The sequence below is a fragment of the Salvelinus sp. IW2-2015 genome, linkage group LG4p, assembly GCF_002910315.2.
Source record: "Salvelinus sp. IW2-2015 linkage group LG4p, ASM291031v2, whole genome shotgun sequence".
In the NCBI taxonomy this organism is placed as follows: Eukaryota; Metazoa; Chordata; class Actinopteri; order Salmoniformes; family Salmonidae; genus Salvelinus; species Salvelinus sp. IW2-2015.
Window position 1 is genome coordinate 27380215 of NC_036841.1, and position 24606 is coordinate 27404820.

General features: G+C 48.0%; 1 protein-coding gene across 3 annotated transcripts in view; it reads right to left on the minus strand.

Moving 5' to 3' along the window:
• Positions 1-24496, minus strand: part of LOC111960785 (post-GPI attachment to proteins factor 2-like) — a 29499-nt gene extending 5003 nt beyond the window's left edge. The window contains exons 1-5 of one of the 3 annotated variants that reach the window (XM_023982990.1): positions 24085-24496; positions 23686-23851; positions 23345-23594; positions 22925-23031; positions 17664-17772 (exon numbers count right to left, since the gene is read on the minus strand). In XM_023982990.1, the coding sequence (XP_023838758.1) occupies positions 17664-17772; positions 22925-23031; positions 23345-23594; positions 23686-23850 (631 nt within the window). In that variant the 5' untranslated portion in view covers position 23851; positions 24085-24496. Of the gene's footprint in view, positions 1-17663; positions 17773-22924; positions 23032-23344; positions 23595-23685; positions 23866-24084 lie in introns of those variants that run through there. The other 2 variants (XM_023982989.1, XM_070439289.1) reach the window with 2 other exon arrangements.
• Positions 24497-24606: the final 110 nt, after the last annotated feature.

The window sequence follows — 24606 nt, forward strand, 5'->3', positions numbered from 1 at the left end:
GGTTCGGCCGCTTTTGACTATTCCTTCCTGAAGAGTTGTAACCTGATCAGGTTTCTTAGTCTCCTTGCTCGGCACACCGGCTTTTCAATTCTCGCCCACAAATTCATGGGATTGAGTCAGGGCTTTGTGTGGCCAGCTCCAACACCTTGACTTGTTGTCCTTAAAGCCGTATTCTGCTCCACAAACCTTTGTGGAAGGTACTGCTACGGCGGTCCTTCGCCATTTGGGAAGACCCCATTGCGACCAGCTCATTAAACTTCACTGACGCTTCTTCGAAGATGTGACTTGCTTCCAAATATATCACCACATATTTTTTCCTCATGATCGCCATCTATTTTGTGAAGTGCACCAATCCCTTGCAGCAAAGCACCCCCACAACATGATGCTGCCAACCCCTGCTTCACGGATGGGATGTGTTCTTCGGCTTGCAAGCTCCCTCCTCCCTTTTCTCCATCAGACAGAGGACATTTCTCCAAAAAGTCGACTATTTGTCCCCATTTGCAGTTCAAAACGTAGTCTGGCTTTTTATGGGGTTTGGAGCAGTGTTCTTCCTTGCTGAGCGGCCATTAAGGTGATGTCGATATAGGACTCATTTAACTGTGGATATAGATACTCTTTGTCCTGTCTAGCATCTTCACAAGGTCCTTTGCTGTTGTTCTGGGATTGATTCGCACTTTTCACACCAAGTACGTTCATCTCTAGGAGACAGAACGAGTCTCCTTCCTGAGCGTATGACGGCTGCGTGGTCCATGGTGTTTATACTTGGCACTATTTTTTGTCAGATGAACGTGTACCTTCAGGCAGTTGGAAATTGCTCCAAGGATGAACCAGACTTTGTGAGGTCAACATTTTTTTCTGAGGTTGGCTGATTTCTTTGATTTTCTCATGATGTCAAGCAAAGAGGCACTGAGTTTGAAGTTGGCCTTGAAATACATCCACAGGTACACCTCCAATTGACTCAAATTATGTCAATTAGCCTATCAGAAGCTTCTAAAGCCATGACATCATTTTCTGGAATTTTCCAAGTGTTTAAAGGCACAGTCAACTTGTGTAGTATGAACTTCTGACCGACCTGAATTGTGATACAGTGAATTATAAGTGAAATAATCTGTCTGTAAACAATGTTGGAAATATACTTGTGTCATGCACAAAGTACATATCCTAACCGACTTGCCAAACATATAGTTGTAACAAGAAATTGTGTGAGTGGCTGAAAAACAGTTTTAATGACTCCAACCTAAGTGTATGTAAACTTCCGAATCGACACTTAAGGATATATTGATTGTCCCAATTTTTTCTTGGTGGGAATTCATGTCTCCTTAGCATTGTGTCTGTGTTGTGTGTGCGGGGACTCTCCTATGAGGGGCAGGCTCGTGGTGGACAGACCAGCAGCATTGGAAAGCCAGAGCAGTGGGTGCTCAAATGACACCCCCAGAAGGTAACTCTTTGGTCAGGCGGAGTGTGTTGTTCGTCGTGCATGGCGTGCTGGTGTGTTATGCTTGTGTGCATATCAAATACTATTAAGTATGAGTGGCCATGGTCTGGTCAGCTGTAATTTTGTTTGTGGTGTTTTTTCAGAATATAGTGACAGACCTCCAACTCTGCCATCTCTCTGTTCTTGCCCTAGACAAGTCCGGTTTGTTAGCTGAAGCCAGGGCTAGCAGCTTGACTGAGGCACAGACACGCACCCGCTCTGCCTGGCCCCTCGGGGCCAGCTGCACCTACACTTCTCCCTACTCTGATCCAGCAAGAGCAATCACACCGGGTAACACCAGCCTCGCGCACCTGCACAGAAACCTAACATCCCTGAACCCAAAAACCTATGTCCTCCTACAGTTCAGGACATCTGCCGTCTCCTTGTCGTTTACCTCTGACACCTCATTTGCTTCCCCGTTCTTCTCCTCCTTGAGTGACGCGTGGTCCATCGCGGGTGAGGTGACACGTCCTCGGTTGGGCAGTCTGCCCAGGCTTTGAGGAGTTCAGTGGGAAAACAGGATCTGTACTGGTGTACCGCAGGCGCAGGTGTTACATCGGAGCAGGTCACGCTTCCAGGTATGCGATACCCATTCAAGACATGACTGATGGTTTGGGTTTTGAGGACCTTGTTCTGTGCCAGTAATCTTCTTGTATCTATCTACTACCCCATAGTAGATTGTAATTCGATTTTGCTGAATGCATGTGTTACTCCTTCTCTTGGTAATTACTCTTTCTTTCGACTCCTTCCTCTCTTCCAAGATGGAGATCTTGTCTGGCCTGCGCATGCTGGAGAAGTTGTGCCCCATGCTGCCAGCAAATATCTGTGAAGGATGTTCGTAGTCTACCAGCAACTTCACCGCTTAGTATTTCCCCAATCCTGCTCCCACAGCGAAGAATTTATGTTTCGAGTTGACCCACATATTGCTTACTAGCTGTGATATCCATTTGGTAATTTCAGTTGGCGCACACCAAACATCCTGTAGTAGTATATGTTTTATTTAGTTTGAATTTTCTGCTGATATGACTTTGTTGCTTCTGACGCTCTGTAGATTGATACCACTTTAGCAAGAGCGAGACCTGAGTGGCTAGGGTACCAGGATCAAACGGACAACTCTTGAACTGAGGCCCTGCTTCACAGGGATGGACCATGCCATTGGCTCCCGGGTCTACATGACTACACCTGCATAGAATAGCTCAGGGAGGTTCACATAACCACTACCATTTTAATGTTCTTACCATGTCGTTACTTCTCACATCGTAGCATAATCCAACGTGCTTCTCTGCGTCTTCTATGTAACCAATGGACCGACTCATATAATTCATTAGATGTCTATTAACGGCCTTAATTAAATTCATGTCTTGTTACAGGTAAAAGCCTTTCTGATTAGACGTATGGAGCCCCTGTGTCGTAGCGAGGTGTGGTCTGGCGCGTCTTTTTCGTTACCGTCAGCCAGGCACCTGCCGGACATCGACTGCCTGTCTTCTATTATAAGCATCTATGGGCCTGAGACGGTGAGGATGAAGGGCCTCCTTCTGACTTCCAGAGAGTAATCCTGACACAATGAACCACTTTCCACGTCCGTATCTATCCCTTTCTTTCCTCTCACATTCCTCTCTACTGATTTTTATTCCTTCTCGTCTCAACTCCCACTCCGGGTTACCTACCCCCTCTCTCTATTCTCTCAGGTGGCACTCAGATGTTAAGAGACGTTGATGCTACGCGTGCCGAGTCTGCGTATGAGCCGCACCGTGCCACTGGCAAACTTTCTGGGCCATGAGGGGCACTGTCCAGTATCTGAGCAGCTAATAGCTTCCAGGTATGAGTGGGTTCAATACAGCTGTTCAGGTCAGGACACATAAACATGGAATAATAACAAAAATAGAATTATGTCTTGTTCATGGTTGACATTGATCAGGACACTCCATTTCTCTCCACCCCTGCTCCCCCTCTTCCGTCTTCGTTTGATTCAGCAAAGCATCACACAGCTGATATTGTGAAGCAGGTTGCGCTCCGCTTTGACGGGCGGGTTCACTAGATGAGCGTGACATTTGGAACGCCCATGCACCTGCCCAATAAGTGCCTCCTTTGAAGGCCGAGCCAATGCGGCCTACACCACCACTGGCACTGCCGCTGGGCTCCCACACTAACTGGCAGTCCGTCCAAACACTGGGCCAAAAACAGACCACACACTGGCAGACCAGTGATGGTGGAGAGACGGAGAGAAGAGGAGAAATAGCGAAACGGACAAAAGGGAGATCTTTGTTTGATTTATTAGCGACCCGTTACTCTTTCTGGGGTATGGCAAAATTAAGGCAGCGTATACAATTTTTGAAAACTCTACAATACGTTCATACAGGATTTCACAACACACTGCTGCGCACCTCAAGGCAAAAGGCCGAAAAAAAATGGGCCAAATGGCAAAATCCCGATGATGTGTGGTGTGTGCGTATAGTCTATCATGTGAGTGTATAGTTCGGCGGCCTATTGTTGGTGTGTTTCACAGTCGACATTGCTGTTCCCATAAGGGTATTCTTATATTATTTTTCACAATCTGGATTGCTACAGCTTGCAGGCAGTTACCTGAATGCTGGATTAAGAGAGTTCCATGTATCGTGGGCTCTATGTTACTGGTCACCTTCCCATAGTTCTGTTTTGGACTTGGGGTCAGTGGTGACAGCAGCCCTCTGGTGGATGTCTCGTGGGGATACTGCATGGGTTTGTTGGGGTGAGCTGTTGTGCTAGTCGTATTAAACAGAAGCTCCGGTGCTCTTTCAAACACTGTTCCGTGTCTATATACCTCTCACAAATAACAAGATAGTGAACGAGATTACAAGATACATGTGGAATCCTACTTCAACAATCTATTGTTGGTCCTTGACTACTACAGGATGGCAGACAGCTGATGTGGAGATCCTACCACACAGGGGCCACTGTGCCGCCCTTACATCCCCGTGTGCGAGTTGGCGTGGTACATAACAGAGTGTGCCTTCCCACCTTCTCGGATACACTGGGGGAGGAGATGCCTGGTGCAGGATATACCTTTTATATCGGTACAACCCACCACCTCAATCACCAACAGTGCGCACTTTTGCGATGCTGAGGCGCTCCAGGTGGCATCGGCCAGCCGGTCTAGTAGGCATCGAGTGCTTGAGGGAGTGCACTACAGACGACGCCCAATTGGCCAAGCATCGTCGCCGTCAGGGGAGGGCCATGGCCAGGCTGGATGTTCCCTCTGGTCCCATTCACACCTCTAGCGGGAGTTGCAGCGCAGGGACGAAGACTGTACTACATGGATATCACGAAAAGGGGTAAACTGTACTACAAGGAATATGTGCTCCAACTTAGTGGGTGTCCGGTGTTGCTATTTTAGGTTTGCTGACTTTGTGACATTGAAGCCAGTGGCAAAGGACGATAGGCGGTGAAGATCTTTCTCCAACAACCTGACGCACGGGGATGTCTGGCGCCACCATCGGCAACGCAACATCAGCCGCAACCATCACAGTACTGGCACGTGTGTACATGCATGTTCATGTTGATGCAATCCCACTGGTCAGGACACTGGCAAGCACTGGAAAAGTCCAGATGTAGCAGCCTATGTTTAAGAGCATTGGGCCGCATAGCCGAAAGGTACGCTGGCTTTGAATCCCCCGGAGCGACTAGGTGAAAAAAATACCTGTTCGATATACCCTTTGTTGCAAAACACTTCCCCAAATTCGCTCTGTATTTTCGTTCTGGCGAAGAAAGAGTGTGGTCTGCTAAATGAGCTGGACATTGAAATTGTTTTGTGTTCGTGGTGTTGGGTGCAAGAGAGCGGGTTCGGGAAAGCACTCATGTCTCAGGTTGATGATCATAATTTTCTCAAACCTCCTTGTCAGCAAACTGTCCAGTACTTTACACACACACATACGAACGCACAGAGAGAAGCATAATGATTCCTCTATTGTGGTTGCTTGTTAGTGACATGCCATGGCTGGTCTTGCTTTGTGGCAGCGTTACTATAGTCGTACCTGGGAGATAGGTACTGTGTGACTGGCCATTACACTTGCAGAAAACCCTGAGCGCTGACAGTCTCGACTGGGAGCTGAAGCCAGTGCTGAGCACAGACCCACTACCGCAACCCCATCCATACCACACCTTGGGACAGAGAGAGGTGACACACTGAACATTTAAATGCATGTTACTGTACAGCTAGGTCTGACTTAAACTAACCCAAACGGTAACACTTTACTTACAAGCATGCAGGTAGGCGATGCAGTATCAATGCATCATAAGATTTTCAAGCCATCAAATTGGCCTCTGGAATCCTACTCTTCCAGCATAGAATGCATTTCTGATTGGTTCCCAGTCTTATTCGTCCTTGGGCTCCAGTTTCTGCCCACGCTCCCACACCTCCTCATCCTGCGCCTCCCCCCGAGTAGCACCAGGACACAGCCAAAATACAAGGCTGGTTGCTGAATCCTCATCGAGCCCTCCACCAAGGGCACACCTGCCCTGCGTTCTGGAGCTGACAAACCGAGTCTTTCCGTAAGACCCAACCTTACACCACTGACTTCCCACCACTGCTGTTCTTAACTCTATCAAAAACCTGCCTTGACCTGTCTGTGTCTACTTGGGGATGATGCCGAACCATGATGAGTGATGCTCCTGGTGGCCAGTTCATGTTAACATGCCGTTATATTCCATTACCCTGTTTCTGTCCATGCAGATGGTAGTCATTCATGAAGGCGTGAGGCACGTACCTGAGGCAACTGAAACCAAATGTGGATGTGAAGACGGTGGGAAGCAGTTTGGTCACGCTTCAATGTTGACAGTCCACTCTCTAATGAGTATCGGTCAGCCATCACACAAAACCGTACACACACCACACACAGGTATGGTTCTGACGTTTATTTAGCAAGATTAAACAGCCGCATCCTGCGTTCAAGGTTCCAGTATAAAAAATGCCCAGTTGCCATTATTATGGCTACCATGGCAGAGAAGAGATCTCCGAGTAGTGACGTTTGAAAGGCGGTCTCAACGGAGCATAGGCGGGTTTAAAGTGTTGTGTTTGCGATCGGTGTACGCGTGCATTCGAGTCACAAGATTTTGAACCCAAGTTGAACACTTAGGGGAGATTCTGGAGTACAGTGACGCCTGCCCGCCCTCGCTCTCCTCTCCTCCCTCACCCCGCCTCAACACACCCACCACCAAACTGCCTGGGATTTTGTCTGTTGTCGCATCCCTTCCTATCGCCAACAGCACATTGGAGCGTGTTCGGGCTCGTGGTGGTACCCAACGGGTATTAAGACACTTTATTTGGTGTGGTTTCGTTTATTTGCCAGTTACCTGTATATCATTCTGTCATATTGTATTATTGCACGAGGGTTGTTGTTCATGAGATGTGGTTTCTAAGATTATCATTTGGGGCTTCAAAGGATACACATGGGGCTGGCCCTGGGATTGACATTGGGCTTACATCTGGATTCCTGTGCCGGTGTGGTGAACGCAAAAACCCCCCACTAACAGGTAAGACCAAACACATATAATTTTCTTCGCCATGGCTGAGCATGCCATCACCAGGTCTGGCTGAGCAACCCTTGTGCTAACTGTGGACCCTTATAGTCGCAATACAAGCAGCACCGAACCACAAACACAGGAGGTTGGAGCTTCATCTCGTCGGGCGGTACTCGCTGCCTGCTGGCCAGCTCTGGGAGTGTTCGCTGTACTATACTGCGCAACAGGACAAACAAGAGCAATCGACTGGACGGAGCGCTGGATAGATTTCAGCTTCGCCTTCCCTGCTATCGAAGGCATTGCCAACGGACATGTATGACCCACACTCACAGATCTGGAGTATGATGGCTTGGGTTTTTCCACCTGGTTCAAGAAGGTGTTTCTTTTTCCTTTTTTAAATCCATACCGCCCTTTCTTCTCCCCATTGCGTGGTATCCAATGTCAGTAATTCACTGTCATGTTGCTCTCACTAAACTCCCGTACGGGCTCGGAGAGCACGAAGGTCCGAAAGCGCGATCGCGCTCCGAAACACAACCCAACCAGCGCCGCACTCTTTGCTTAAGCACCAGCGGCGCGCCTCCAACCCGGAACGCCAGCACGCACCCAATGTGTCACGAGAAGGAACACCGCCTGCACCTGCGGCTACACTATGGCTAGGCCGCGCACTGCCGCCCCGGCTCCCCACAGGTGAAGTCGCTAGGTCGGGTCCGTGATGAGACAGGACTATCCCCTACCGCCAAACCCTCCCCTACCCGGTGGCGCTAGGTCCAATTGGCTACCTTGCGTTAGCTCGCGCACTGCGCCCGGCCCCGCACAGGAGTCGCTGTGTGGGCGTGATGAGACAAGGATATCCCTACCGGCCAAACCCTCCCTAACCGGGACGACGCTAGGCCAATTGGCATTGCGCTCCGCCCCCACGGCCTTCCCGTGGCGCGGCCGGCTGCGACAGAGCTGGGCGCGGACCCAGAGTCTCTGGTGCGCAACACGAGACGACTGCGATGCAGTGGCCCTCGAGCCACTGCACCCGAGGCCCAAGAAGTGTTGTCTAACATGAATATTTGTACCCATTTGTTTCATCTCCTCCTTTGTCCGATTTGCGCCAGGCCGAATGACGTTGTCTTCCAGTTCGGCAACAAACAATGGCGGGGCTTCACTAATAGAAGTATGCTTCCTCTGTAAGTACTGTCCCACTTAAATCAATTAACTTTCTTTGACTTATTTATTCTATTTAATGTGCTCTGTTGATAGCACCCCTTTTCACAAAATATCGTTTTGTGGTCGCTCTGCAGGATGGCACGATATCAATGAAGAAGGAGATGGTTTGTATGAAGGGGAGTCTGCGGCTGGTGGTGGCTTACTTTGTGGAAATTTGTAGAGAAGGCGATCACTTCAAGCAGGCAAAGAACTGCTCCAGAACTGTGTCGTCTATGCCCACTGACACACACACACACACACCACACACCACACACACACCACACAACCACCACACACCACGACACACACCACACCACAAACACAACACACACACCACACACACACCACCACAACACAAGCCACACACACACACACACACACACACACCAACAACACACACAACACACCTGGATATACAGAGTGATGCATTGACTTGCTAACGGTGTGAGTGAATGGCTATAGCATTCACTGCACCACCTTCGACAAACCCACAACAAAACAACACTCACTTCTCAAATCCATTGTGCCATTGCAATCAATGGAAGTCAGCTCGCAATTTGACTGACTGGGTCTGAGTTCTGGGACTTCTGCTGGTGGCTGTCAGATACGTTGGCAGATCAATAAGATAGAATGGCTCGCATGTATGGCAGTTCTAGACTGACCAAAGGCATGAAATGCCCTCGATCCTCAGAGAAAGACGACACGGCTCTGTTGTAAATTCTACTAATATTAGAGTTAGATGAAGTGGAACATGAAGAACACTCTGACAAAATGTCTTGTCGCGAGTCCTATCTGATTGGCTACAAGTGCAATGTATATAGCTTATTATAGGAGAGCCATGCTATATAGCTTGCTTTAGGAAACACTTTCAAAGAAGGACAGCTAAGACGTAGAGAGGACAAAGACAGAGAGAGGGATTTGATGCCTTATATTGGAATCTGTGAATAGAGAGGGGCTTGTTGCAATTTTGCTTCCAAATACAGTTCGCCTGAATTGTCCGGTGGCAAATAAAAGGCACTAAAGGAATATAATGATGTAGCATGTCTATTTCCAAGCAAAATGCTATGAAAGGTCACTTATGTATCGTTTTGTGATTATGAATACTATCATTAAGAAACAGCAACTGATCGCACCCCATATTCGCTTCAGCCTGAGTTTTACAATAAATCATCGTCATTCCTTTGATTTGATGAGGCTATTGCATATTCTCGTGGACAGTAAACATGGTAAGATATATTATAACTAAAACGCAGGTTCAGACCTATACGTTGTAGCTAATTTATGGAGTCTAGATGTGTATCAAAGGTAAGTCAATTGCCTCATGTTAATGTTCCGCTCCCTGATCAAGCGTCAGATGGCTTTGCCTGGCATGAGATCTATAAAAAAAACAAAAAACAGATGCGACAGAGGATCACGACACGACGCATCCCACCTAGCAACCCCCATGTTCCACAGGCAACATCTCCCCTGGTCCTCTTCGTCGGCATACAGTAATTACAAGCCGCTTCCATGGTCACTGGCACAGTACTATAAGCATGTTATTCCATTTCTAAAATGAGCGCAACTCAGACAAAGATGTTGGGGTATCACACGTATCTGATAGGGGGGGGGCGCCGGGATCATTTCGGCTTGTAGCCTAGTTCTATTAGTCGAGGTTTAGCACGCCGGTGGGTAGCCGTATCAGCAGTCCGTCGACAGCGCAACAACCCATAGATGTGGGTGGTCTATTAGGCGCAAATTTAGGAGAGCAGGACTCGAGAAAATTTTCGGTTGCCAATTCCATTACGCAACAAAATTACTTCGACTTGACTCTCGAATAACGGGATATACCCGCGCTGAACGCCATTTGGGCTCCGGCTCCCTGGAACAATCTCCTTTCAGCTCGCTGGCCGCAGCCGTCCTCTTCCAAATACCTGCAGGGGCAGACAGCCCCGGTTTCCCGTTCGTGGGCTCGGATGGATCCGCGCTGATTCTCATTTCCGTCTGCTGGGGGGGTGGATATTCGACTGATCAGGCGCCGCATGAGCTCGTCTGGGCGCTCGGTGTGCATGACCGGAGGAAGCTCGCCAACGCCCGCCTGGGTACACCAAAACGACGCCGGGCGAGCCGGGTGGCTGGAGGCAACGCCGGACTCACCAGGGGCCGGGCTAAGGGACGTTGTGTATGCCGATGAATGGCATCGAATAACCAAATGCACTCAATCGGATGAGTAGGACTAATGCTATTAAAGTAACCTTTTTCTGTGTTGAAAGAACTAATATTCATCATTACAGGCTATTATGGGCAGTATTTAACCATACGCATGACAAATATCATTATTCATTCAGCTGTTACTATCCACTCCTCGGGGTGCGTACCCGTCAGTGCCCGAGTTTGCCTAGCAGCTGGTCGGGTCAGTGACGCCAAGCCTTGCAGGACGAGAGAGAGGAGAGACTGGAGGGGGGCTGCCTGGGAGAAGCTGGGTCGCGAGATTGTCAGACAAGGCCTGAGCTGGCGAGCGAGAGCATCGTGTTGAGCAGAAACTTCAACAGATAGTCCACAACCCCATGTGGAATTGTTGGACCTGGAGAGAAGAGCAGAGCATGAGGTGGGCAGAGAAGCAGTATGGCATGTGAGCAGAGGTGAGCCTAATAGAGTTGAGCTAGGCGGGGAGGAGGGCCGGCTTGACTTAATAGGAAACGGAGGGACGGCCGTTGTTGCGGCGACAGGGGAGGCTAGGCCGTCCGTGCGTGGGAGACGAGCAAAGGGGGAAGGAAACAGGGCTGATGAGAAAAAAGCCTAGCAGTGGCGGGACAATAATGGCAGGCATCTCTTTGGGCATGGACTGATGGGCACGGGCTGCACCGGATGACGCGCAATGACGCGAACCTGGGCACCGACAGGATGCAGAGCGCCTACAACCAGATGTCTACGGGGGGATTAGGGGAGACTATGAATAGACGAGCGGGCACGCAATAGATTGAGCGCGAAAGAAAGAAGGCCTGCCAACTCGATGAGTGGGGAAATAGGGAGTGGGCAGGAGCAGAGCGTCCACCGGAGCCGGAACAAGGCAGCCGACACCTAGGAGACACCGAGCGCAAGATGTCAGTGAGAGCGGCCACGCACCCACGGGAGAGCAATGCTCGGCCTGAAGAGGGAGTTGAAGAATGGGCGCGGAAGCCGGGGCAGATGAAAGGCCAGGGGCAAGTGGAAGGTGACGAGGACAGAGAAAAACAAGGCAGTTGGCTTGAATCGGCGCCAGGGAGCGGCATGGAGGAAAGAGAGTGATAGGCGTCGTAAGGAGGGACCTGAAACGGGGTACAGCAGCGGCAAGGGGTTGTGGATCGTGAGGGCGCAGTGCGCAATGCAAGCAGCCAGTGGGGGCTGGATGAAGAAGGACGGCGTCAGGCGTGTTCCGAACCGAGATAAGTGAAAGGGGTAATTGGGCAGGGTAAGATAAGGAGTTCCATGAGCAATTCGCATAGTGACACTTTTAAGACACGTAGTAGGCTAGTAGCGACTACAAGTTTTGAGTTCGCTGATTTGTTGAGGCGCAATGCCTCGTCGCGATCCAATGAGAGCTTGTCTCGATGCGTGCTCACCGATCACAGTGGAGAGTGGAAATGCGGTCCACGTGGGAAAATACCCGGTATTCCCTGCGGAAGAGTCCCAACGACTGCTCTAGTGCGGCCGTGTCGCACGTTCACTGGAATACACACACGCAGGAGTCCTGAAGACAAATTGGATAAAATTGTAAGCGACGCACTGCGATAGGGAAAGGGCCGCAAGTACCAGCCTTCGAGCCAAAACCAGCAGCGGGTCCCCCGGAAGGAACCCACAACCGGCGTGGGCAAGCGCTGAGGCAATGTCGAGCCACTGGAACCACACGGAACCGGTCAATACCTAGGCAGGGGATATAGGACGCTGGAGCGCGCTTGGCGAACCTGACAAGAAGTGTGGAAAGAAGGCTGAGGGCAGGTGGCAGCAGAGATCAGTGCAGGAGACGCGGCGGGTGACGACAGCGCGTGGAAAACGCCGAGTGTATGAAACTTGGTGACCTTTTCAGCACTTGGTGTTGCAGGAGGACAATCACAGCTGAAAGGAATAGCGATGGTGTCTGAATTCCATCACTCCGCAAGAAGGTGGAAATTATGCAGTTCAAGTATAGCCATTGGACAGGGATAAGTGCAGAGGGACAGAGTGTTGTTGCACGTGATTGGTGCCAATTCGTTAGGTGAAACCTCGCGGCTTGACCGACCTACGCGACACTTTACGGGGATGAAACAAGCCGGACGAGGTACTGCGCAACGGCTACGGTGATGAGGGTAGAGTTGTACGTGGGGAACGTCCACAAGTAAGAAGGCCCTAGTCGGTTTAGGGGACAGACTAAGTGAGGCAGGTAGAAGTGCCTCCTGGAATTAGCACCAATGTTGTCCAAGGTCCTCCCTGGCAGAAGGACAGAACCATATTGTGTGACGGGCCGGAAACAGCGGAAAAATCCTCAGAATAAAGTGCAACAGGGCCACAGGGCGGAGAACGCTTGTTCTGAGAAGCGAAGGAAGCAAAAGTGAGAGCAAGGAAGCGTCAATCCGTTGAAGGAGATTATGCTCAGTAGGCTCCTCTGATACGCAAGGGCCGCGTGTGCGACAGCAGGCAGAAAGCAAAAAGAAGAAATTCAGCCAATACCGCAGAAAGAAAAAGTGGTGCACCAGCCAGCCAAAGCGGGTATCAGTGCCTGGGAGTAGCCAAGGTACCAAACGGCCGGAACGTACCACGGCGTCAGCGTGTTACAAACAAGAAGCGCAAGAAGAAAATACCATGCAGACCATCGCAGCCAGGCAGGATGCAACCGGCGAAAGGTAGATCCTGTGAAATCAGAGTGTCTCGTCGTGTAGAGGAGGATACGGACGTTGTGTGGGGAGCATAAGTGTGTGGAGAGCAAGCCTCTAGCAACACAACAGCCAAAGTTGACACCGGGGTGAATTCGATTAGAAAGCAGGGAATACACAAAGCCGTATAGATTCACACCTAGTGTGAAAGAGCATACGAGAACGAACAGCACACTTGTTAACGTAGGCCGCTCACACCGAAGAGCCCTACGGAACTTGTGCCTAACTCCAGTCCATACAAAAACCTAGATCTAGCCAGGTCTGTGAACTGCGACATTGGGGTGACAAATATTGCGTACGGGGGAGAAAGGCCGACAGTGGGCAGGACGGACGAGGAAAAAAATCTGTCGGGGTCAGCTTTGGCATGTAAGTGTCGCAGACACACCACCACAGAGTCCGGGGTAATTAGCCCTATAGTGAAAAGGGGACAGCAGCAGGCAGTGTGGGGGGCTGGGCGTGCAAAGAGGACGGGGGCACGGCACAAAAAGGAGGGCTCAGGAGGCCAGGAAAAGAGGAGGAGTGAAGCAACAGCAGCCAGACAGCAATGAGGAGTGAAACGGGGAGTAAGATAGAGAAGAGACATACACGGCGCAAAAAAAGAAAGGAAACACGTATAAACAGACACAAGGAACACCATACTATTGAAGTGCATCCGCTGGGAAAAGCAGTAGCAGTCTGGTGCCCACCGTGGAAGCAACACGTAGGACAAGAAAGGGCCCACTAGGGGGGGGGTCAAAAATGGAGAGCACAACCATCATGGGGAATGGAGAGCAGTAGCAAGACACCCCCATATTAAATGTGGAGCGATCCAGGCATGGCAGGCGGGACACAAGGACCACCGGCTGATTCCGAGGTGCCGGCGGAGTCTGGGCACCGGTGTAAGCCGGTCAGTGCCGCTCCAATCTTCGTAGCCTTCGGATAGCAGGAGCACGAAAGCGATCACCCACACCAAGGGCGAGAGAGGCTGAGGTGTTTCCGAGGGGCTACTGTCTGAGTAGGCGCATGCTGGTGCAAGTTTCATGTGTGCGTCTACGTGTGACGTGGGCCACGACCAGAGCTCTCACTCAGAAGACTAGGCCTTCAGATACTAGCAGAACGGTGTAGAGCGCGTTGTGGCGAGCGCAGAAAACACGGCGTTGGCTAGTGTGAGGACGAGTCATAACTCTTCCGCCTGGGTGAAGGAGGGAGCGACGTCCCAGAGCCCGAGCAAAGACTCACCGCCAGATGCCAAAGGAACACGTGGAGCTTCAAACGGCAGCAAACAGATGCCAGTCGTGAGATTTAGGGGGACGAGGCTGCCGACCACATCGAAGTCGCGGGAGGCTGTAGAGCCCCAACTCCCGCATAGCGGACATAGCGGTGACGGCCAAGAACTCCCAAGAGGGCCAAAGGCAGGCCACGGGCGCTACTGGCGTCCAGGATGGAAAAAGCAGCGGGCAAACGGAGCACAGGAGTCCACATGGTGACCAGACTTGGACAGAGGCGGTGAGAACGCCGGAGTGAAGAATCGCGTAGCGGCCTGGCCAACCATCACCTTGCCCCGAAGAAGAACCGTTGTGGGCATCGGTATTAATAGCTTCCGAGGATCAGGCAGGAAGGAATGTGCGTTCTTGTGGGTGGCTCGCACGCAGGCCAGAATTCCATGCTCTCGCCAGAGATGCCTGTGACTGCCCAATTTGAGGTACCGAGATTGAGATCCTCAGAGCCCTTTTGAACCACTATGATTTTGCCGGACACATCACAGGTCGTCGGCCTGGCTTGATAGGCCATTTGTGCAGCTGGCTCTGAAAGACTAGGCCCACGCAGCGCCGCTTTGCCGTCCTCCGCCGGTGTGGTTGAATGAGAGCGCGATGGGAGCACACTGCCAAAGGCCCGCATGAAGGAACGGGCCACACAGCACAAAGCGACATGGTGTCAGCAGGTGCTATTGCTTCAACAAAGGGCTCTGGAGGTAGCCTCATCTAGTACCTAATGCAGCTAGTCTACCTCCTGGCGAGCAGCATGGAGTACTTTCGGCTCGCGTCCCCACAATAGAAGATTGCCACTCCTACACCGAGACTGAATACCACCGCCAAAATCGCGCCGTTTCATGCAGAATGTTGCAGCAGCAGTACCTGTACTTCCAAACACGAGATCTTGCCAGACTCAGGTCATGTGTCGTTGTCACATGTCTCTCATGCGTTTTGTCTCAGTGTGGAACCTGCTTCTCATCTTGACGAGCTACCTAGAGCGCTCTCAGTGCGGCACAATTGGGCCCCCCTCTACATAAACACATCTATCTTGCCGATTTTCTCCTCGATGCAGAATCCAAATTCCTGCAGCACTCTGGTGTTCACTGAGGGCTGCAGCAACAGTATAGCCCCCACCCTGGACGATCGGCTCCCATACCACCCTAATGGGAGTGTTGACTTCTTTGAGCAACACATGGCAATTGGTGGCCTTCCTGCTGGAAGGTACATTTTTGTGCAGGGCTTACTGAGTGAGGTGCTCCTCTAGTCCACAAAAGGCGGATGACGGTTCTCCTGACTGTCTTGTGTTGTCTGCCCTCCTACGCCCCTCCACGTCTCCTGATGTACTGGCCTTCGTCCTAGGTAGCGCCCCATGGCTCTGACACTACGCTGACAGACACAGCAAACCTTCTTGCCACAGCTCGCAAGTGATGCCAATCCTGGAGTCAGCGGCCGTTACTTATCCTAGCGCACTTGATGTTGGCGTTGACGACGTATCCCTCTTCTATTGCTACCGCATTAGTGGGTATGCAACCGCCCGACATTGTCAAAAAAGCCATTCAAAATAGCCTCCAGCCAGGAAGCAAGGATACTAAAAGGGCGTGTCCACCCTGCCAGAAAGCATCGCCTTTAAGGGAACGTGTTGCTTAGCCAAATTCCATGTTAGTTGTCCGAACTTTTTTGTCTGTCAGTGCTCAGTTTGGCAACGACACAACACATAGTTGCACATCTGATGTCAAATTTTCTTAGTGTGTTAGGTCATGACGCAGGGGTGTACTCAGTTGATCTTCCACAGAAGTAGGTGACAAGGACTGGGAGTTACAAGCTGTCTGGTTTAAGGGGTCTCTCGTTATTTCTATAATCGGCGATGTATCATGCTATAGTATTTTAAATCATGATACTACATCTTTCAGCAAGCTTTTAACTTACCTAGTGTCCTCACCTGGTCAGTAACTGAGTGTGCTTGAGGAATGTGCTGCGAGAGGAAAATAATATTCCACATACATTATTATGACAGCGCTCTGACGCCATCCATGTTGGAAGAGTCATCTAAGATACTCCTTCTCGTCAGCAAACGCTTCCTCACCAAATCATTGTATGCTGCCAACCCATGCTTCACGGATGGATGGTGTCTTCGGCTTGCAAGCGTCCCCTTTTCCTCCATCAGACCAGAGGACATTTCTCCAAAAAGTACGATATTTGTCCCCATTTGCAGTTCAAAACGTAGTCTGGCTTTTTTATGGAGGTTTGGAGCAGTGGCTTCTTCCCTTGCTGAGCGGCCATTAGGATGCTATATGGACTCATTTAACTGTGATATAGATACTTTTGTACCTGTTTCCTCTAGCATCTTCACAAGGTCCTTTGCTTTGTTCTGGGATTGATTCGCACTTTTCAACACCAAAGTACGTTCATCTCTAGGAGACAGAAAACGAGTCTCCTTCCTGAGCAGTATGACGGCTGCGTGGTCCCATGGTGTTTATACTTGCGCACTATTATTTGTACAGATGAACGTGGTACTTCAGGCAGTTGGAAATTGCTCCCAAGGATGAACCAGACTTGTGGAGTCAACATTTTTTTCTGAGGATTGGCTGATTTCTTGATTTTCTTCCATGATTCAAGCAAAGAGGCACTGAGTTTGAAGTTTGGCCTTGCTGGCCTTGAAATACATCCACAGGTACACCTCCAATTGACTCAAATTATGTCAATTAGCCTATCAGAAGCTTCTAAAGCCATGACATCATTTTCTGGAATTTTCCAAGCTGTTTAAAGGCACAGTCAACTTGGTGTATGTAAACTTCTGACCGACTGGAATTGTGATACAGTGAATTATAAGTGAAATAATCTGTCTGTAAACAACTGTTGGAAATATTACTTGTGTCATGCACAAAGTACATATCCTAACCGACTTGCCAAAACTATAGATTGTTAACAAGAAATGTGTTGAGTGGCTGAAAAACGAGTTTTAATGACTCCAACCTAAGTGTATGTAAACTTCCGACTTCAACTGTAACAAGGATATCATTGATGCAATTTCAATTATGTTTGAGTTACTTTGTGTTTCACCAAATTTCCTTTAGATGATTTTACTGCAACACTGGTCACTGCATCCAAGTTGCTTAACATAGGCGTTTCAAAGAGCTGTCAGTCAATGCGAGCTCATGAATATAATCTCCCCGCCCACTCAGCCTGTCATTTCAAACTTCATGGTAGTTAGCCATGAGAGAAAAAGTACTTTTCAGAATGACTGGTCATGACGGTTCCCGTGTGGCTCAGTTGGTAGAGCATGGCGCTTGCAACGCCAGGGTTGTGGGTTCATTCCCCACGGGGGGACCAGGATGAATATGTATGATCTTAAATGTAAATGTAATGACCTTTAACATACTGATGCTACAATATACTTACTCCCTTGTTCACAGTACATGTTGTGTTTCCAGTAAAAGTAGGCAGCCAAGCAGCAGAAAGCGATGTTGAGGATCAAGCAGCGGGTTTTCCAGTGGAAAGATTTCACATCCTGTGTGTGAAAAAAGAAAGAGCGATTTGATAGAGAAAGATTGCAATACAAAAAATATATATTGTGTACCTAACTACTGTGTATTTGTACTATGCGATTGCAATGGCCTACTTTATAACTTGAACAATTAAAAACATTTCATTTATCTAGGTTGAGGAACACAATGAGCAGTCTTAATCAAGCCCCCTCTGAGAAACTATTGAGATGAGACATCAGTAACACATTGCAGCTGATGTAAAAACAGTTTCAGCCACATCCTTCCACTAATACTATTTATACTGCAGATCACTGGCAGCGTCTCAAGCAAAAGCATTTTTTCTATTTACTGGTCCCACCCTTAAATGCCCACAATAGATTATCATGACACACGATTACAAGCCCCATATCAAACCATTATCCAACTGCAATTGCCCATAAAAATGGTATGACAGTGGCAGCCTAATACTACTGTATGTCAATGGCGGTCGGTGCCATTCATGATCAGGGAAGACGATTAATAAAAATAAATAAAAAATAATGAGTATGGCCTTATTTCTATTACAGCTTATTGGACGATTGTCATTCATATTCCATTCACCCAGTAACATTGATAGGTTTAGGCTACTACATGTCGGTGCACAGGTCTAGAGTAATTAGAGTAATCAAGGTGACAGACAGTGACACATTCAATACCGCATTGTACACTCTGGTATTTTTATCCCGTTTCATTACGTTTGCTTCCAACAGAATCGGCGGAATGAATACACCCCTGAGCACACGCAAATACAGTTCAATTTCATAGCAGCCACATACAAACAGCATGATCACTTTGCTCATTCTATACATAATTCCTTCTTGCAACTATCTACGCACTCTCCTCCTCTCACCTTTTCCTTCCGCTTGGGGACTTCAGTGCACAACACATCAGCTGTCTGTGACCAGGCGAAAAAGCCAAACCTTCATATCATGCCCGCTAATGTTACACACAGCCTAGATCGTTGTCAAGTCTTAGTCATCATAGATACTAGAACTAACTCGTTAGTAAACCTGCTAGAATCATGCAGTACAGTGTACAGTCCGAAAGCAGTTTAGCAGTTACACAGTCGGGCCCCGGTGGCAAAAAATTTATACAAATCAAAAGCTTACCTTAACTTGGAAGAGTTCCAGTGTTGGATAGCCATAGCCAGCTAGCTAACATAGCATTCATTTCTGTTTTTGCCGGGTGTTTGAGTAGGCTAAACTAAGTAAAGCTAAGTAAAAGAAAAACAAAATACAACCAAATATCTCTCTCTCTCTCACTCTCTCTCTCTCTCTCTCTCTCTCGCGCTTCTCCTTAATTTTGGAAGAAATTAATTTGTTCTTAACTGTTCAACTATTGTCTTTCTCTCTCTTTGAGTCAACTACTCACCAAATTGTATGCACTGCAGTGCTAGCTAGCTGTAGCTTTTAGTACTAGATTCATTCTCTGGCATTTTGATTGTGTGGACAACATGTCAGTTCATCCTGCAGAGCTCTGATAGGTAGGAGGACGTCCTCCGTAAGTAGTCATAATTACTGTGTAAGTCGATGGAAGGGGGAGGGAACCATGAGCCTCCTAGGTTTTGTATTGAAGTCTATGTACCCAGAGGAGGACAGGAGCTAGCTGTCCGATTGTGCATCTGTAGAAGTTTGTGAGGGTTTTAGGTGACAAGCCGAATTTCTTCAGCCTCCTGAGGTTAAAGAGGCGCTGCTGCGCCTTCTTCACCACGCTGTCTGTTTGGGTGGACCAATTCAGTTTGTCCTTGATGTGTATGCCGAGGAACTTAAAACTTACTACCCTCTCCACTACTGTCCCGTCGATGTGGATAGGGGGGTGCTCCCTCTGCTGTTTCCTGAAGTCCACGATCATCTCATTTGTTTTGTTGATGTTGAGTGTGAGGTTATTTTCCTGACACCACACTCCGAGGGTCCTCACCTCCTCCCTGTAGGCCGTCTCGTCGTTGTTGGTAATCAAGCCTACCACTGTAGTGTCATCYGCAAACTTGATGATTGAGTTGGAGGCGTGCATGCCATGCAGTCGTGGGTGAACAGGGAGTACAGGAGAGGGCTCAGAACGCACCCTTGTGGGGCCCCAGTGTTGAGGATCAGCGGGGTGGAGAATATTTTGTTTACCTACCTCACCACCTGGGGGTGGCCCGCCAGGAAGTCCAGTACCCAGTTGCACAGGGCGGGGTCGAGACCCAGGGTCTCGAGCTTGATGACGAGTTTGGAGGGTACTATGGTGTTAAATGCTGAGCTGTAGTCGATGAACAGCATTCTTCACATAGGTATTCCTCTTGTCCAGATGGGTTAGGGCAGTGTGCAGTGTGGTTGCGATTGCGTCGTCTGTGGACCTATTGGGGCGGTAAGCAAATTGGAGTGGGTCTAGGGTGTCAGGTAGGGTGGAGGTGATATGGTCCTTGACTAGTCTCTCAAAGCACTTCATGATGACAGAAGTGAGTGCTACGGGGCGGTAGTCGTTTAGCTCAGTTACCTTAGCTTTCGTGGGAACAGGAACAATGGTGGCCCTCTTGAAGCATGTGGGAACAACAGACTGGGATAAGGATTGATTGAATATGTCTGTAAACACACCAGCCAGCTGGTCTGCGCATGCTCTGAGGACGCGGCTGGGGATGCCGTCTGGGCCTGCAGCCTTGCGAGGGTTAACACGTTTAAATGTTTTACTCACGTCGGCTGCAGTGAAGGAGAGTCCACAGGTTTTGGTAGCGGGCCATGTCAGTGGCACTGTATTGTCCTCAAAACGAGCAAAGAAGTTGTTTAGTCTGTCTGGGAGCAAGACATCCTGGTCCGCGACAGGGCTGGTTTTCTTTTTGTAATCCGTGATTGACTGTAGACCCTGCCACATACCTCTTGTGTCTGAGACGTTGAATTGCGACTCTACTTTGTCTCTATACTGACGCTTAGCTTGTTTGATTGGTTGTTAGCTAGTTTTTTTTATGTTTCAACATTTAAATTTTTATGAAATTCACTGAGGATGGTCCTCCCCTTCCTCCACCGCTGTATGTAGCATGTATGTAGCACATCTCCAAACGACGTCCAGCAGCCCTTACAGGAACCAGTATATTTAGCTAACATTCCACTCCTTGCCACTCCATATCATTGCCAAATCAGACTGGGTTTCCACTAGTTACCACAGCCACAAAGTAAACATTGGCTACATCATAAAAATTCTTAAAAACAAAAATGTGCTTTTTTGTCTTAAATTAAGGTTAGGGCTAGGAAAAAGATTAGGTTCAAAATCTGATTTAAGAAGGTCATTGTAGAAATAGGCGGGGTTTATGACTTTGTGGTTGTGGTAACTAGTGACGACCAAGAGACTGGCCTTTCGGCAATGCAGCTGGATTTACGGAGTTGCTCATTGTTGTTGGAAATAACATTAATATTTTCCATGACAACATGTGGATCCTCAAAAAATATATAATTAGAATCAAAAACAAATATTTTGCTGTTAGCTAGGCAAGTTTTTGTATGTTGAAGCTTAATATCAAAGCAAAGAGGTTTTGCGTTTGGAATTGAAGTAGCTACAGTATGTATTTAGTTTGAGAATTTAGACGTGAGCTAGCAACTTTTGACGGACTTGTTATGTCTGGACAAAAAAATAACTACCAACATGTTCCGTGGAGAACAAAAAGTGATACACGAGTTCCAATATTCAGATAATCGATGCGATTGGAGGATAGCTGTGAGGGTCATCAACCAGGATCAGCTCCTCTGTTCTCGAGAATGTTCATATTTGAAGACGGCAGAAAGCCAGTCTCTGGCAATGACATGGAGTGGAATGTAAGATAAAGATACTGGTACTCAGGCTAGGCAAGTATATACCATATGCAATGAATACATTATGTGCCAGTGTAAGTGTGCAAGCCAAGTTCGAGCAAGGTTAATGTGTTTGTGCTTGCTACAATCTCTGCGTGTGTGCATGTGTGGTGCACATGACAGCCTACACTCCCAATGAGTTGTGTGGAGTGTGGAGGGGTGTGTTGGTCACAGCACCCAGACTGGGTCAGGAAACAGCTGTTCCTCCAGAACAGAGGCCCAGGTCCTGACAGTGTAAACACAGCCAGAGGCTTCTTCCAAGTCTGACTGAACAGACCCTCAGTAACACCCTATACCACCGATCTGGTTGGGATCAAAATGCTGGTATTTCTCCTAGAGTCCTAACACAGAATAACAGTGCTTCAAGTCCCTCAACCATATAGTAAGAACTTAAAATGAGAGACTATATAAATAAGATTTAGCTATAATGATTGACATGGGTAAATGCAATAGACTGGAGCACTAAAGGCTCAGTCACCAGGCAGTATGCATCAGTGTGAGTGAAAGGAAAGGACACAGGGAGATTCTGTCTTCTCTTATACTCCTCTGTCCTCCTCTCCTCCGTGACCCGGAAACCGATAATCGGTCGAGTGTGTCAACTCAATGATATGTGAACAGAGAACTTTGCTTCTCTCCTCAATTGCCTCCTACAGTCGAAGATACTCATGTGTAGTGCAAAGTGTTTTCAAATCTGCCGCACTCCCTTTGAAACAGCTGTTGTATTCTCAAAGGAGAAAAATGTTTTATACACGAATTACCCTTTTATCTATAAAATGTCTCACACAACTAGCTAAGATAATTTGCATTTATTTTAGGATTCCACCCTTGTAAACGTAATTTGTAAATGACGTACTAGTGGAGAAGAAGAGTTTAATTTCATACAAGTGCATTTGTTTCCATGTTTCCTCTCCTTCACTACTCTCCTCGATTACCTTTGACCGTTTTAGAAAGGTGGCAAGGAGAGGACGGAGAAGAGGATGCGAAGAGTCAAGCAAAACCATTTGAGAATCTCCCCACAGCTTTGAACTGCACTTGACAATGCCGTTTCATCAGGCTGCAGTAGTTGGCTTCTACTCTAGAGGGCTCTAGTGTCAACATTGTCGACATTGCAGACAAAGTCACCAAAAGCCCCTCAACTAACAGGAACTATACTATACTGCCTGCTTCACCAGGAAACTGTATCATACCACCAAAATAGTTAGCTCACTTCTTCATTCAGTTGAACGAACAACTAACTTCCCTTTACATTTCTGTCTTTCATGCAATTTCAACATTTCCTGATCAAGTACAGGGCTGAAGGGAAGTAACGATGCCTTACCTCAGGAATCAGTGAGTACTTCTTTATAACCAGCCACAGGCGACAGGTTAACACCATGTGGATAACAGAACTGGCAATGAACAGGACAAAACCTTCTTTATGGACAACTATGGGACAAAGAAGGACATAAAAGCTAAAAGCATACAAGTACAACTGTATTAGTCATAACACTCACTGATACAGGTTATATGGTTTATAACTAGGGTCCATAGTTTTTCCTGGTCGGGTCATGTATCTGGAAAAACTCAGGGCCTTATTTATAACTGCAAGAAATAGGCAAACAAAATTCTGTCATTTGTTCAAAAACATAATTGTATATCATGCAGCATATTAATCCATGTAAATGAGCAGCCTATTATGCTGTAGGGCAGGCCTTATGCCAATTTATTCCCACCTGACTAATTGTCAAAGGTCACTCACGGTATGTCTCATTGGATGACACGTAGGTGAGCAGCAAGAGGCCAAAGTTCTCAGTGATGGCACACATGAAGTTGAGGCAGCTGAGCAGCCACTCCAGGAACCTTGTGGAGAAGCGGCCCTTATAGAAGTTAAAATAGGCCACGGCCACCAGGAACCTGGGAGCAGAGTGCAGGCCAATGCAGAAGCGCCAGATATGGCACTCTGGGCTCAGGCTTATGGAGGCACTAATGGAGGGCAGATAATTGGTAACCTAAACCCCCCCCCCCCCAAAAAAAAAAGACAGTCAGACCATGTATTTGCATGCATGCTACATTTTTAATAAAAGGTACAGGATTGATTACCTTGCAATGTGTGTCAGTGGAGTCCTGGAAATGGAACACGGAGGAGATGAAGATGCAGGTAATTAAGCCAAGCAGTGGCAGACTGACGGTGCCCACAACACAGGAGGTGAATGATAGTCTGATCAGGGGCTTGTCATAACCCAGGACATGTGGACCCTGCAGCATCCTAGACTGGGACATCAGGGCCATATTTATCACTAAATAAGCATTTTAACTGAGAATGTTCAGATATGAACAAAATAATGTATAATAATGATATAAACTAATTCTGGATTTAGGTTTGAGAGTTTGACATGCCTCCTGCAAAATCATGCTGCTGTTTTCAGTGACATTAAGGCAGGACTATATATACGTTTGATCAGAAACATGCATAAAAATGATCTGAATATGATTCCATACCTCCTATTTGTAGGCTACAGCCAGATCAATTGTTTACAGATATAGCTCTTGCATAGTCAGAGAAGGAAATGGCTTTTGTTGGCTTGAATTGGACTGTCACCACAAACGCATGTGCATCGTCGCATATAGGGATTTATCTTGATCAGGTATTTCACAAATTGTAATGTGGTCTCTAATTCATTAGCATCTGTTCATGTTCCCTTCAGCCCAGCACAACATGAACACTGAGTATCATCAACGCGATGCAGAATAAGCGTTTAACCTGAATCCTCCCCCAGCTGCCATATTATAAATATCTTCAATAATGTTTGAAAATAAATGCGGTACCAATGAAATACGAAAAAAGTATTGAAGATATCGGATTAAAATGTATTGCGATAACCGGAAGAGATAGCAAGGTACTGGCTCAGTAGTGACCGGATGGGAGTAGCCTATAAAAAAACGTCGGCACGTCAAGAACCAGTCATGTTACGCGATGTGTCTGTACTGAAAAATCATTGGTGGCTGAAGTGTCACGATGTG